Source organism: Sturnus vulgaris, chromosome 1 (genome assembly GCF_052056855.1).
Source record: "Sturnus vulgaris isolate bStuVul1 chromosome 1, bStuVul1.hap1, whole genome shotgun sequence".
Classification (NCBI taxonomy): Eukaryota; Metazoa; Chordata; class Aves; order Passeriformes; family Sturnidae; genus Sturnus; species Sturnus vulgaris.
The window spans coordinates 42,605,850-42,621,930 of record NC_142243.1 but is presented as its reverse complement, the minus strand read 5'-3'; the positions used below and the strand labels follow the sequence as shown (position 1 = coordinate 42,621,930).

At 40.8% G+C, this 16,081-nt stretch overlaps 1 protein-coding gene across 2 annotated transcripts in view; it reads right to left on the bottom strand.

The window, feature by feature from the left end:
- Positions 1-3,243: 3,243 nt before the first annotated feature.
- The window catches only part of CNOT10 (CCR4-NOT transcription complex subunit 10), a 32,186-nt gene continuing 19,348 nt past the window's right edge, over positions 3,244-16,081 (bottom strand). The window contains exons 13-20 of one of the 2 annotated variants that reach the window (XM_088164581.1): positions 13,476-13,556; positions 8,838-8,951; positions 7,359-7,489; positions 6,564-6,599; positions 6,335-6,461; positions 5,653-5,785; positions 4,971-5,046; positions 3,244-3,537 (exon numbers count right to left, since the gene is read on the bottom strand). In XM_088164581.1, the coding sequence (XP_088020707.1) occupies positions 3,383-3,537; positions 4,971-5,046; positions 5,653-5,785; positions 6,335-6,461; positions 6,564-6,599; positions 7,359-7,489; positions 8,838-8,951; positions 13,476-13,556 (853 nt within the window). In that variant the 3' untranslated portion in view covers positions 3,244-3,382. Of the gene's footprint in view, positions 3,538-4,970; positions 5,047-5,652; positions 5,786-6,333; positions 6,462-6,563; positions 6,600-7,358; positions 7,490-8,837; positions 8,952-13,475; positions 13,557-16,081 lie in introns of both variants that reach the window. The other variant, XM_014884065.2, reaches the window with a different exon arrangement.

The window sequence follows — 16,081 nt, the reverse complement described above, 5'->3', positions numbered from 1 at the left end:
TGTGCAAACTTTTGCGTAGAATAAGTGAAAAAAATGTTAGAACCCTTGTGTTAATGGAGGCTTCTGAATGTATCTTTGTGGTCCATAGGGAAGGCTGAAGGATGTAGCAAGGAGACGATGTATCAGCTACTGGCAGCCTTAAAACAAAGTCAGTGTCTCTCTGGACTTTAAAATGTTCCTATGCAGTTTATTTTATTTTTGTTTAATCAAATAAATGTGAGGTTTTTTTCACGGCAACTCTGTGTGTGTGTGTGTTTCTGTATTACCCAGAAAAAAACTTTCTCTTCTGTCAGGATACAAAAAAGAAAAAGCCCCTCCTAGTTTTGTGTGCTATTAGAAAAAGTCCTCATTGTCATGACCGGAGGAAAGAGTTGTGATATTGAACTTAATGCTTCAAAGTCCATGGTTTTTTTTCCAATATTTTGCCAGAAAGTTTCTGGTTTAACTTCTTTAGGTTTCCATTCCTTTACCTTGGCCACTGAAATAATGTTTCTTCTGCATGGCAGTGTAAAGCAAAGCCACCAGAATATTTAATAAGTCTCTGACATCTTACAGGGCAGGCTGTCAACAAAAGTTGTGTGAGTGGAAAGCTGCCCTTTTTCCTCACTACCTTGGAAAAAGTTTGAAAAGAAATGATGAGCATAGGAAGATGCTCTTCAAGTAAGGTTTGAGAATTAAAGCTTCTGATTGAATTCCCAGCATGAGTAGCAGTAGAGGTGGATTCCAGGCTCTGGAAGTGCTGGCCGCTTTAGCTTTTCAAAGCGGAGATGCCTTCTGGGCCTGTACAACTCTAGAGCTCTCTCAGCACGATGCTGTGCTCTATTCACCAAAATCCTTGACCAGGCCATTGCTTTCTCCGTGCTGGAGCGGCTGGCAACATGTCAGGAGTATAGAGATCACTTCAAGTGGGAGGGAAAGAGGGAGGGAGAAGTTGCTGTGGAGGTGTGCCCAGGTGAGTTTGGCCAGTTTCCTGTGTTACTGTTTTCCTTTGGCTCCTCTGTGCCCTCTTCCTGAAGGCGATTGGAACCCAGAAGCTCCCTGAACAGCAGGAGCTGGCTCAGGACACAGCTGACTGCCTGCTGTCCATTCCTTGCACAGGGGCCATGGGCAGAGCTAAAGGTTCTGACGAGACGAACAGCAGTGGCCATGGCCACGGTGCAGGATCAGTCCTGAGGCAGTGACAAGGCTTGTGGTGTGCAGTGGGGGAAAAAGGGAATGCACCTCCTTTCTCCTGCTGTGGGAATATGAGGCAGTGTGTGGCTGCAGGGGAGGTCCTGGAGGTAAGGGGAGAGTAGCAGGGGAAGGACAGGCACCCTTTTCTTCAGCAAGTGGCCCAAACCAAACTGGTAAGCATTACTGGGTTTACTAACTTAGCCCACTGGTGAGCCTGGGCTGCTCATGCTCCTCGTTTTTCTACAAAAGGGCTGCTTTACTTGACGTTCGCTTCTTTCCTAACAGAGACTAAAAGCAACTGAGGGAAAAGGACTGAAGGGACAAGCCAGGTTCTTGCGTTTTGATATTTATTTTTTCCTTTCTGTTCAGAGTAATCACAATGAGAGCTGAAAGCCGTGATCAACGCCCATCCATCCATCCATCCATCCATCCATCCATCCATCCATCCATCCATCCATCCATCCCTCCATCCCTCCCTGTGTGCCGGGCAGCGGCACAGCTGCGGTGGGGCTGAGCCGCCTCGGGGCACAGGAGCCGGGGGAGCTGCGGCTCCCCTGCAAATGCAGCTGCGATAAGATGTGCCTTATCTGGGAAACAACTGCATCCTTCACCGAGCCCGGGCACGGCCGGAGCATCTTTTGCATGTGAATGCCCCGCATTCCTGGGGGGGCGGGGAAGAATCTTCTCTATTCAGGGCCCGGGACCACACAGGGAGCATCTTGAACCTTTTTGTATTTAATCAGTCAATCTACTCTGATGTAAAGGATGTATCAGCTCCCTTTCTTCCTTCTTTCAGAAAGGTAATGGCTACCTACCTACTTTTTCCTGATACATTTTTTATCTAGTGTTTCTAAACTGTTTGCCCCTACCTATAGACAAGGGTGCATTGCAGATCGTGCAGTGATTGAAAAGTTACTGGAAAAGGCAGCTACTGGGTTTATTCTGAAAGGATTGAAAAGTAGGGCAGGCAGTTATCTGACACTAGAGCAAGTACCAGGTGTCAAGCTTGCTGCTGTCTTGCTTCCTGCTGGAGACACACGTGTGCTCACTCCACAATTTGCACATCGTTTAATACACTTGCTGTTCTGTTTCTGTTCTGTCAGCTGGTTTCTTCAAGATGATGGATACAAATGCAGAGGTGTCCTTCTGCCTTCCTCTCCTGGACACATCTGCATTTCATCACACATTACTGAGAGCAGAAGTGGCAGGCCACGAATCCAAGGTGCTGCTTGGAAAAGTGACCTTGGTGCTGGCTGGAGGCAAAGTACAATGCCAGCAGCACAGGGAGATAAAGGTGGTAGCTCAACTCTACCCTGGAGATTAGCAGGAGAGCTGCAATGGCACAAAACAGACCTGGAGGGACTGTGAGAGGAATGCTGGGCTCCTTGCTGGGCTCCAGTTATGTTAGTTTGCATTAGGTCTCAAGGCAGGATGGCTCCTCCCCTCCTGTGCTCAATCTGTAACCAGAGGGCCCTTGATCATGCTGCCATCTTCATTGGAGTAAAAGGCAATTTTTTTTTAATTAGAGACGTATTCCTCTACATTGAAAACTAGATTAAAAAACTGTCAGAGCTTCTCCAAAAAACCCCAAACCCTCAACAAAAACACCCCCAAAACCCCCCGACTCCCCTGCTCCCCCCCAAAACAACCAAAAACCACCCTACAAAAATCCACCCTAAACCCAACCTTTTTCTTATAGCCAGGCCCATGTTTCCTCTGTACCTGCACCATTACACCTTTCTGTTGGGAAAAGAAAAACCAGGGAGAGGGAAAAAAAACCCCAACCAAACGCACACCAAAAAAAGCCACCAGAAACAGATTCCCTCTTCGTTGAGGAAAAGCATGGCTCATATGCATCAAAACAGGAACCAACACAAGAGCTCAACTGCTCTTTCAGCAGGACTTTAGTTCAGGTAAATAGTTCTCTACTCACGGCTCTCTCCTCTATTCCCTTCAAAAAAAGCTGAAGTACACACTTGGATAACCTGTTTTTCGTAAATAAACTGCCACTCTCATTCAAAGCAGGTACCAGCCTCCCATCATTCATGAAATAACCTTTCCGAACAAGTCTTTTGGTTTACATCTTTTATTAAAAATTTACATAAACAAACACACTCCAGCAATTGGGGTATTCAGGTGTCCTAGGTTAAAAAAATATACAAAATCCCAAGCCCCCATGATCAGGGCAGCAGCAGGTTAAAGCACAACCTCACTTCCTTTGAACAGTGGTGAAAGCTGGCATCTGAATGGGCTGGATCGAGTGGACTGGCTGGAACACAGGCTTTTTCCTCATGTCAGAGTGTGTTTTCACAGAAGGAAGCAGCTGGTTCCTCTTGATGATCTGCAGTGCCAGCTGCGTGTTACCTACAAGACAAGTTTCAATTAAAACACCCAAAATACCATTTTATGACATATGAATTACTGTTCAGGGACAGAGCTGATGAGCCAGCCCTGGGCCCAGGCCAGGTACACCAGCAGTCCTTCCTCTCCAGTGAAATGCTTGCAGAGATAGGAAATGCAGTAGACAACGGGAAATTTGAAAAAAATAATTTTGATCGAGTCCACCTATTCTCAGCTGAAGACATCAAGCTTTTACCTCAGAGATGGAAGATGCCAAAGCACCTTCTAATTTCCTAAAGGTCACCTCTCCCAGTGCACAGTGAGGTGCTAGATATCACACAGAATCCCCTCACACAGCGATACCGCAGACAGTAATGCAAATGCCAAGGGGATAAAACAGGTTTGTAAAAGAAGAGTGTTTGATTTTCAACTGTATGTATGGTCCATCAAATAACGGCCAGTATATATGGAAAACTTACTCTTTGCTAAGAATTAAACTTGTAAAATTGCAGGAGAAAAGACACTGAGTTCTGAGAGTATTTCTTTCCCTGAAGTTTTAGTTCCAGAAGAGACACACCATTCTATGGTCATTTATAGAAAAAAAAATGTCTTTAGCCTCTTTTAGTTAATTACTTAGAAGAGGGTGAGGCATATAAATCCCACTTTCTATTCTCTTCTGCTCTGTACATATTTGTTGTAGAAATAAAGGTTTCCAAAATTCCAGCTTAGAAACTTCTTTGTAAGAAAAGCTTTGCAGAATGCTCAATTCCAAATGCAAATGCTCAAATCCTCTGCCTGCCTGCAATGCAACATCACTGAAGGGGAAAAGGCATGCACAACATTTCACAACGCTTGGATATGAAGTGTCCCCACAAGGGACACAGGTCTGTAACCCTGAGAGCTCCAAGCAGCAGCTGCATCAGTCTGCTCACACTGCAGAATTCAAATGCAAGCTTTCAAATTTCACATTATGTTAGAGCTTTCCCCTCATACAAACGGAGTGAACCTTCAAAAGAAAGCATGGTGAAAGACAGAGTTACCAGTATTACAAGATTTGCTGCCATACTTGCTACACAGACCTGACACAGCTTCTTTGAGAAACGTGGATTGTGGTTGTCTTTTAATGGAGAAACCTTTTCAAACCCTCTTTATAGTATAAACCTCATCAAGGGTTTTACTGATGCTATCCAAGACTGCTGACTTCTGCACTAAGATAGAAAACTTCAGCTCAGGAATTAAATGTTTAAGAGGTCTAGAGTGTGTAAGAACAGGATGGCAATAAACTGTAGAGGGGAAGGTGCACATACATGGATCCACAGCAGTGTAAAATGGAGGCAGGGCCTAAAGGGTATTGTTCAAAATACTAGCACAACTCTCCATATAGAGTAAGAATGACAACTGCTGCCCTCCTCCCTTTGTATCCTAAACTTAGGTTGACAGAACATTTCCCAACTTACCATTCTGCAATTCAAGATACACAGCCAGCAGGATGGCCTCTGGAGGGATCTCTTTGGGGTGGATCAGCGAAGCAGCCTTATTGAAAAAGAAGAGGGTGAAGAGAAAAAGTGCTTAAGAGAAATAACCAGCACAAATAAAGTGCCTCTTGACAAGATTGCTACCACCCTCTTAGGTAACAAAACTAAATAACAATTCATCAACTAAGACCAGATTTTTCCAAACTCATACACTCCATCAGGTTTAAGCATGCAAGGAGAGACTGAAGATTATCTACATAGCAAGATTGTTTCACACTAATTAGCAAGACCATCTGCTGTGTGCTTATGTTCATATGGATCTGTATTTCTTGGGCCACCCTAGCATGGTTTCCTGGTGAGGTGACAGGTGAAGAAGGTAACCTCCACTGCTCCAAAGTTCATAATACAAAATTTACAAAGATTGTTCATTAGCTTTATATATACAACCATTTTTCAGTTATTAAGTAAATTAATTTATTGTAGATGCAGAGCCCCACTGTATTTTACATCCATGGGTGCCTTGCACTCCTTTGGGCTTTACACAGGTGTTACAGAGCCCACGCACAGACATCTGCCCCATCATAAGAAGCCTCAGGAGGAAAAAGAGCCAGACAACTGCCTTAAGCAGCTGAGAGCCTCATAGGATTTGAATCTGTTCACATACACAACTACTGTCAGTGTTATTTGGAAGCTGCTGTTTCAGTTTGTAGCTCAACAATGCATCCAAGCAGTCTTCCTCACAGACAGGAGTGGCTGCAAAAAGAGAAACATCATGGCTGAAAGAGATGGGTCCCAGCCATGAGAAAGACCAAGTGACATGACACAGGCTAAGTGGAGACAGCATTTCAAAAGCTGTACTTGAGAATTCTTGGGACTAGAGGCAGACAAAGAGCATACCTTCAGCAGAATTGCAGTTTGTTCTCACAGCCCTAAAGATAATAGTTTTGATGGCGAGTTATTAAATGACTAGGGAGAAAATCTTCTCTGAATTATAGCAATTACTACTAGACCATTAAAAGGACCACAAAAAACCCCAAACAAACAAGTAAACCTAGAAAATGTGAAAAGGCTTCCTAGCCATCTTCCATTCTTCTGATATGACCTAAGGAAAATAAAATGCTGCCTATAGTGGCACTGAACTTTTTACACAAGTAAAGAATTTGGAATTAATTTTGTTTCTAATAGAGACTTGTTCACAAAGACAGAAGAAAGCCACCATCTCAGCAGGGTCTGCAAATAAGCCTGTGAAAGCTGTGAAATCACCAGTTCAGAGCCTGTGATCTGAATGGCACTTTGAAGGAAGTACATTTGTCCCTAAAGCTGCCTTGAGATTTGTTTTTCATACCTGATGAAGACACTTTCGAGCTTTGTCATATTCACTCCTCAAGCAGTAAGCACTTCCAAGGTTAAATAACATCATTGTTCGTGCAGACGTGACCGAACTGGGGTAACACTGTGGTGTCTGCTTGCCAGCTGCAATTGAAAAAAAAATAAAATTCTTGTTTTTCTTACACTTTTATTCCAACTGGCCAAGTAAGTTCTTGTACTCTGCTAAATACAGTGGCTGGTACTTACAAGATTCCATTGCCTCATTCTCTCCTTTGTCAGACCCTGCAGAGAAAAAAAAAACCCAAACAAACCCATGATGTTGTGTGACCTTTCTAAAAGATTATTACAAAAATAATACAAAGAAAAATTTTCTGGTTTCTTCACAGTCTGACATTAAAGAGTGAACAGATCAGTTTGCTCAAGAGTTTAAATAATTTAAGACTTCCTATCTTCAATGTTGTGCTTTTAGATTTGCAGATGAGTGAAGTTTAAACTGCAAGCATGTCACTGGAATCAGAGCTGCTGTAGACTTCATTACAGATGGTTCTGAAGTACTTGTCTCTTATAGAATACACACTTCCTAACAAGAAGACTAAGATCCAGATTAACAAAGTTCTCCCCACTCCTATACCTCACTAAAGCAGACTCCAGTGGTATGACAAAGCCTGGTTTAAAGACCAAAATGGAAGAGATGGTATAAAACCCAAACTTAACCATACTAGCACATTTAACAAAAGCAGCTTTCAAAAGTTTCCTTCAAACAAGTCAAAATACTACAATATACAGTCGTATTAATGCTACAGAATTAACCACCTCATAAGAATGACAAACAAGGAAAAGACACACCAAACACAAAGTAGGAACTGAAGCCAGGAAAACAAAAACACAACAACAAAATCACAAACACCCTCCCCCACCCTGCAATAACCTACAGGTCTTAAAACAAAATGTCTTAATCATCGTTATATTTGTGTCTACAAAGTTACAGCAGGAAAGCAGTTGAAACCATAACCAGTTATAATGAAGTGTGGATGCATTAACCTTGATCCTGCTCATTTGAAGAGATCCCAAGGGAAACATCAGTGACATTCTCGGGGTTCAAGTGAGTGATGGCATCAGATATTCTGTCTAGAGAGATGAGAGCTTCTGCTGCATACAAATGCCCGAGAAACCTATAATACCAAAGGGTCAGGGTACAAATGTCAGCACAGCAATCCCCACAGTTTGTTATGTGAGACAAACAGTGCAGCTTTTAATGTGAGCACATGGGAACTATTACTGGGAACACTTTCAGGGAAGTTAACTTTCTCATAAGGTATTGTCATAATACCCAATTCCACCATTTACTGCTACTAGGCACCAAAACTATAAAAAAATCCACACCTGAATAATGACAATTCATCCATGCACAGGAGCTGCCATTACACAGAGAAAGTACCTTGGTGGGGCTTTATTCAGAGAATTTAAAAAAGCCACCCCAGAATATGGATATATGTACAATTTTAAGTGTTACATTATTTTACATTCAAGAAAAATAAAGCACCTATTTTCCTGGGACCAAGAGACACACCTCCTTGTCTTTGCAAAAGACTTATTTAGCATTTCCTTCATTACATAACAGTAATGCAAACTTATGTGTTACCCTGAAAACTCCGCAAAGATCTTGCTAATACAATGACTGTGCAAAAGGATGAGCTCCTGCAGTAGTGTGAACAGGAGCAAAAGAATTTAATTGGCATGGACCAGTTTAGAGCATAGTGCCAGCATATAAAAATAAGCACTAGCTACCTTGCCTTCCACAAGTACAATACCAGTTTTGAAAAATATTGCCATTGTAAAAACCTCTGCTATACTTTATCCTGTGCATAAATGCAGTGTCAGAAAGGATTGGACTGAAGTTGCTTTTTTGAATTTGTACAGCTGTATGAGAACTGGTGGGTAGAAAAATAACACTCTTTGAATATCCTTCCAAAAAATACAGTGCCAAATGAGAAGTAAACAAGAGAAACTGAAGAATGGAACCTACATAAGCAGCAGTAGCAGGTGAAGTGACAGTCTTGCACACACAAGATCTGTTACCCTGAGTGACTGAGGAAACCTTCCCCTCTGAGGCTGCAGTTTCATAAGTAACCTTTCAGCTGCGTGGGTTTGGGCTGATGTTGTCTAGTCACAGCTGCACATCTCTGCCCCTTGTGCTGTGCCAAGCATGTGCAAACCCACAGTGAATCATGACAGAGACCTGATAGTCCTGCTGCTGCATGGGACCCAGAGCTGGAGAAACAGCAACAAAAGCAGCAATTGATTCCAAATTACATGGAATTTGTACACAAAGAAGGGAATTCATGTTCCTGTGTGTCAATGGACATATAGTCAAGGCTCCAACAAGAACAGAAGCAGGCCAAGCAATTCTTTGCATCAAACACAGACTTGGCAAGCAACTACATACATTGGAAGCTTCAACTCAGAACTCTCCAGCAAAAAACAGGGCTGAGAAAGAAGAAATTACCCCATCAGACTTACTTAAGAGACCCTGAGAGCTTTGGTTGCTGCAGAAGTTTATCTGCATGATTCAATGCCATAAGGTTATCCCCCAAAGCCAGAGCCACATAAGCGCTACATGCAAGGATCGAGCACCTGGAAGGAAACAGACAAAAAAAAAAAAAAGGGAGGGGGAGAGAGCCAATATGTTAAATGGAGAATTCCATGATTCCAAATACACCTGTTAAAGTTTCTTTCTTGTTTAGTGCTAAATAAATAAATCAAACTTTCAATAATGACTTCCCATCTAACTAGGAAGTAAAAGAGTTAGTTTTCATTATTTATGGGCTCAGTTGAATGACCAGTATAAACCAAGAATCACCATGGTGCGCTCAGTAAGATTTTGCAGTTATCATAAATAACAGACTAAAAAAAGATGGACTTCATCACGTGTCATTTTTCTCATGGACAGTTTCCCTTTTCACACTCTTGTTACTGGTCTTGCCTTGGACTCTGTACTCTTCTGCCCTCACCTTCTGTTGTAGAGAAGAATAGTAGATTTCTAGATTGCTATAAGACACACAGTAGCTATCAATTAAGCTGTAACATATTTCACTCTTCTATTGTACAATGTCTGCACACAGGGAGACAAACACTGGAGAATTTGCCATTTCCAGTTTTGTGTCCAACTGAGGGTTGTAACCCAGTACCAAGGCTCTGATTGATCCATGGCATTTTGTTGCCATCACAGACTTGCTTATCTTTCCAAAACCAGAAAATCTCTGGCAGTTCATTTAATGAAATCTGAACTACTCACATTTTCCATCTTCAAACAATAACCCCACATCAGGACGCCATCATTAGGCCAAGCTTTGCACTTTGCAATAACTGCCCCCCTCTCCAAACACCGTTCTTGGGGATATTTTCCACTTGGTAAAACATCATTCAGAGCAAGCTGCCTTGTCCTCAGGGCACAAGCCTCTGCCCACGATGCCCTGCTGTGAGCAGGACTCTGTTCTTCTCCAGGGAGGGCAAGTGGATGCTCTGAGTGGGGTCCCACGTTGGGAGCGATGGGAGGAGAGCAGTCGGCTCTCCTGCTGGTAGGCGGGCTATTATTGCGCCAACCTTCTGGCAACTGTCAAGCCCGCTTTCGGTCCAGCAGTAAGTCATGTAATTCATGGCAGGACCTGGGGTGCCTTTATTCCCCTTTCCCAGGAGGCATGCTCCTTAATTATGCACAAGCAGGATAAGAAACTCCTCCAGTGTTTCCCCCTACCCCCTACTTCCTCTCCACCGTGCCCAGATGTCACATCAAATCTGAACACATACAAAAGCTTGAGAGAAGGAGAGGAAAGCTTCCCCAGATCAAGTCCCAAACCTAAAATATTTCTGAAAGGTTGTGACTGGGGAGGGGGATGGAATGGGAAGACAAAATCTCTGCAATAACAGCCTGCTTCTAACTAACCTCTTTTTGTCTCTGCCTCAAGGAAGTACAGCTTTTAAATCAGCAGAGATGCTGAGTGTCACCAGCAAAATACCCTTAGACACAAGACAGGGCCTGCAGAGTTGGTTGTTATTGCCCTTCCATCAATGTGTCTTACATTTCCCACAACTTTTTTAAAGCTTATTTTTATTTCTGCAAGCGTAAATTCAAACACAACACATGCTCCAATCACACAACAGGATGAAACCTACTCCTCTGCTATAAGCACTAGTCATGGTTTGGGCCACATAAGAGCTGGCAAAAGCCTTCAGCAACAGCCATCTAAGGAGGAAAACATTCAGGTTTCCTCCCCTGCAGTTGTGCTCTTGCCCTTGGATCCATTGTTGAGTTGGCTGAACCAAACGCTCAGGAGAGCTGACAGCCAACCGGAGCAGAAGAATTGCACCACAAGGGAAAAGACAAACTAGTTTTTCACCCCGGTCAGGATTCTGACAAAACTCCACAGGTCGCCTTTGAGCACGGCAGACTTCCAGCATCACCGAGCCTCCGCATGCCCTAAATAAAGCTGCCTTTGCACTAGGAAAAAGAAAAATGTTTTTTTAAACTGCCAGATTATGTCAAACAGCTTCTCGTGTAGGTCTAGGCAACAGGATTTGTCAGCCCACACAGACTGTAAGTTTATGGAACCCAAACTCCACATCTGACTTGCCTTATTTCTCAGGGAAATGGCAAGCCAGAGCAAATCCAGTTCTTCAAAACTTAGTATGAAGGCACCAAAAATGACACTTCTAAACCACTAAGAGAATGTCAGTAATCTGAAACAATTTCAAATAGCTAAGCCCAACAACGGGCACAAACTATCTACTTTTTATGTTTCAACACAGGCAAACAATACAAAACATCAAGAAATACAGAATACAAACTGCTTACTCCAAGGGGAAAATCAGCACCAGCAAAGGGGAGATGGGGAAGAACTACACAGTGGCTAAGAATGAGGAAGAAGAGAGTGAAACAGCTATGGGTGATAATCACTGTAAGCTTCTAGTATCATGACAGGGCCAAACAGGCCACTGCAATGTTTAACTAGATAACTGAGGCAAAACTGGGTAAGTGTGGAGAAAACAAATGATCAAATTATTCCTTTTTCTCTATCTGCTTTGAAGGGGCAAAATCAAGGTTCTCACACAAAGACCTTTAATCTAGGGAGAAAGACTACAACAAGGTCTGTTGCTGTCCCTCTCAACTTCTACAATAAAATCCACAAATTTTTCCAAATGTAACACTGTGGTCTACCTGAACTTCTTTTCTCTTGATGTATCCAAACACTGTTAGGTGGTTCTGGTGTGTGGAACATACCACAGCCTGAGAGCAGAGAAGGGGAACTGGCTTGTCCAAGGACGAGAAGAAGCAATGAAAATTGTTTAGGGGGAAACTCAGAAGAAAAATCTGGAGTTCCTACTTCCAATGCATAAATTTTTAGCAATGATTGGTGTCCTTGCTGCTTTTAAAACCTTGCAATTGAATTACTGCTTATTATAAGAGTAGTTCATTCAACCAATTGGTGCAGAAGTATCAATACATAGGACATGTAAACCTTTTCCAGATTATATTTTTAGCTTTTAAAAACTGTTTGGGGGCAAAGGTAAGTCAGGCATTTTGAACTCTTACAAGGATGAGCAACTGTATAAAACAATCCAAAAAAACAACACCCAGAATTATTTTTTCTTATATTTTCCCCAACTCAACAAGAATTTCAATTTTCTTACTTAGCACCTTAGTGAGCAAGGCTACAGGAATTTACTATTTAAAATATAAATATACAAGACTACTATTTTAGTGTAAAGTATTTTGCTAATCACATCTCCAGAAACTTAGAAACAGTTTCAGTAGAATCACTTTCTAGGAATGTGTAGTCCTCTAGATTAAACCAAAGCATATAGTGGGAAAAAAAAAAAAAAATCTATGCTTTTCCTTTCCTTATATGAAGTTCTTTACCAGAAGCAGCTCACTTCTTGCTGAACTGCTAAGTTTTTCCTGACATGTTGACAGATTTCATCAGTAGATAACAACAGCTGATTGTGAAAGATAAGACTACATATAAAAAAAAAGAAATCACAAAGTGACACTCTGTAATTTCAACATGTGGCAGCCACATTTTCAGCAGTCAGGAGGAGAAAAAACCCACAAAACCCACAAGCAATCCACATCACTGTTTTTAATCCAGCACATTCTATTTTCAAGTAGCACACTCTTGTACCACTTCAGAATAAATAATCAAAGTCGCCCCACAGATTCCTCCTGAAGTGCTTTTAAATGAGTACAAGAAGATTTGCTACATGTAGTGGAGCAAAGGAAAGGTTAAGCTGGTCATTATAAAACATAGGTTACCTGGGGTTAGGCTGAAACAGAATGTTTACCTAAGAGTTCAAGTGGGAAATTACTGTATGCTTTGTCAATAATGGAAACTTAAAACAGATTTCTTTGTTCTAAACAGGTGCAAGCTTTATAGTAAGAAATTTTCAACAGGCTGGAAGCCACCTGAAATAATTAACATTGAAAGTAAATGGTAATCTTGTTGAGGAAGAGTAAAGAGGCTCCAGATAACATGATACTTATGTATGCACACATGAGTTATTCTACGTGAGGATCTTTGAGAACACATAAGAAATCTACAGTGAAATTCTACCTATGTTTTTTCATTGTGAGAAAGCAAAATGCCTGGACAGAGGTATTTTTGCTTTCTATTTTATGCAAACTATGGATTTATTCCTGCTGAAAGGAACATAATTCTCGTTGGTAAAAGCAGCTATGCTGATTTCCACTTTCATTTTTTTTCCCATCCAACAAGCATATAACGTGGGGACTGAATTCCAAACTAGCCTTATTGTGGCTTTAAAGGGAAAAGGAACATACAGTAATTTCCATCCCCTTCCACCAATGTCAATAGCCATTCTGTTTTCGATTTATCCTTATGGGACTTGATCTTTTCAGCTTTGCCCAATATATAATGCTAAACTTACAATACTGGTATCAAACAGACTGATCTACCTAAGTTGAAATTCTAGAGGGTTTCTATTTGTTCAGATTCAAAGCCCAGAAGAAAGGAAGCACACACATTTGAAAAAAAAGATTACCAGCTGCAATTCAACATTGCAAGTGCCTAAAAAGAAAGCCATAGGAGTCACAATTAAGGAGGAGGCTTATTTAATGGTAGATATTTTATATTATTTACTTGCCTTAAATTCTCCAATTCCTGTTTCTTCAAAGGTGAAGAAGGAGGAGCTGCAATGAATTTATCCCCTTCATGACTTTTATTGCTAGAATAAAAACAGTGTATTACTATAATAAATAATTTTTAAATTCTCAGAGTATTAATTCACTCCATTTAAAAAACCATAAATTCTGCAGCCTGTAATAGAGGGAGTTGAAGTTATTCACAGATTGAGGCACATGCTCTTTTCCTAACCCTTCTATTTGAGAAGGAAGAACTGGGACACTTGCTGGAAAGGACTTGACTGACAGACCAAACAACGCACACCATTCTTCACAGCCTTGAGCTATTTTTGAAGTTCAGTGTAGGATAAGCATTTTTAACTGGGGGGGACAGAATTTACTGCATTAGTAGCTTCTCTTCTTTTAGCCTGTAAGAAAAGCAGTAAACTAGTTTTCTCTCTAGGCCTCTAAAAGCTTGTTACATAAATATTCTAGAAAGGTAACCCACAAAGTGCTACAGTTTCCTTTAGACTTCTAGCTATCCTTTATTACAAAATGTATCTTCTTTTTACTTTTTTTTCCCCTCTTTTTCCAAACAAAATTCTACTTTCTTAAAATTACACCTTGTTTTTTTCAGGAGAGTATTCATTCCCTTTAAGAAGTATGGAACTTCACCCTCCAATACACTGAAAGAACCTCCTTCTGGAATGGGAACTGAAGAGATAGCTAATGGCTGTATCTTGGCAGAGAGAGACACTAAGGTCTAGAAAAAGATTTGAAAGAAAATTCAGAATTGAAACTGAATCTGTCCACTTAACAAGAACCTAATTTATGAGTTTCATGTCTGTCTATTACAAATTCAAAACATACAGCAGAAAACTCTAAGGAAATCCATACTCAATACTGATGTATTTACTTCATGCCTTTACCAAAAATTAGTTTAAAAAATACCTTTAACCACTAAAAGCATTCACTGTTTTCTTGTGAATGAGAGAAGAATCTGCCTTAAGAGTCAGCTTGCTCAATTAGTGGGATTTGCTTTAAAACCATCCTGTTCAATTAGTGTGATTTTCTTCAAATGCCTTGTATGTTTTACTGTTCTCTCACAGAGGTTCCCTTGTCAGAAGGAACAAATCCTTAGAGAACTTTTCAGAATGTGACACAGAAATTCAAGAACAGCCTCCTTTGTTGGGTATTTTGAAATTGGCAGTGAATACTGGGAGATATGAGGGAGTCCTTTCTTTAGCTTTTTTTCAGCTGAAGAAGCATCTGGTTTTGAAAGCAGAAGGTAGCAAAGGATCTTCCCATACAGGGCATGTTTTCCTTTCCTCACTCCTACAAAAATAAATGAAAACCACCCCAATAGAAAACAAAAAAAGATGTCTTGTATGAGTAAGGGCCACCATTTTGTTTTGATCACTGGCCCTTAGTGAGCCCCAAAAGCTTAAAATTGAAGTTCCATTTAAACCAGAGAAGCTTCATCTCAATGGGCTGCATATACACTTGCCAGAGAACCTGCAACCTTAGTAAAAAGAAAAAAACCCCTACAATAAACAATCAAACAAAAATAAAAACCCATAACAACCCTCTCCCCCCTCCAACTTTTATAAATCATTTGGTCATTTGACAAGATAGATTGTAATTGAAAAAGCAGGATTATAGAGAACAGCTTTCAAATATTGTTTTAACAGTAACAGCCACTGACCCCCAGCCCCAGTCTATCTGCAGACAACCTCAAAATATATGAGGGTGCACCTTGTGCCTACACAACACAGTATGTGTGCAGTAAATCCTGCCTTGTGACAAATGGATCTTATCTTCTTAACATTTATCTGTACTCAGGTCTGACAAAACCAGTGTGCTTTTTCATTACTCTCAAAGTAGTTCAAGTTCTACCACAGACACTTTTTCCAGATGAGTTATTGTAACATTTCCCCTCAAAATGGTCTTTAATGAAAGTGCAGGCTATGATCAAAAGTTACTCTTTAAAGGAAGTACAAAATGTATGAGGTGTTGCAATATATTAAACCACCTTCCTTTAATATACACTGTCTACAAATTACTTTTTCTGAAACTTCATTGACAAAAAAGATTTTTCTTAAATTCTTTTCTGCAAAATATGATTTATTAAGCAATAGCTCCATGCTGCTTTCCTACCTACCTTCTAAATCTAGTTTCCCATTTTACTGCAAACATAATAAAGCATACTAGGGCTGATTAATGTCAAATCTGATCATGGAGAAATGTTTACAACTGAGTTTCCAGACATTCATACATATATTGAATCAAGTACACGGCGCACGTGCGCACACCCACAAAATCACTGTAACATGTGAAACTTCACTTACAATTAGAGAAATACAAATATGCACAGCAGGAGGGTGTGGGAAAACATAACATTTGCAGCACAGAAAAAAAGATGGCCAAGGGAAAAAATAATTTCACTGTCTAATTTAATAAAAGTTATTAAGGACAGGAGGAATCAACTCAATATTTTATTCTTAAATTAAAACAACAAAGAGCTGAACAATTTCCTTGAACAGGCCAGCACTGTTAAGAGAATTTACAAATATGTTCTATTTTTCTGCTGGCCAGACAAGGTAAGTAGCAGACAAAGACTGTCAGCTCA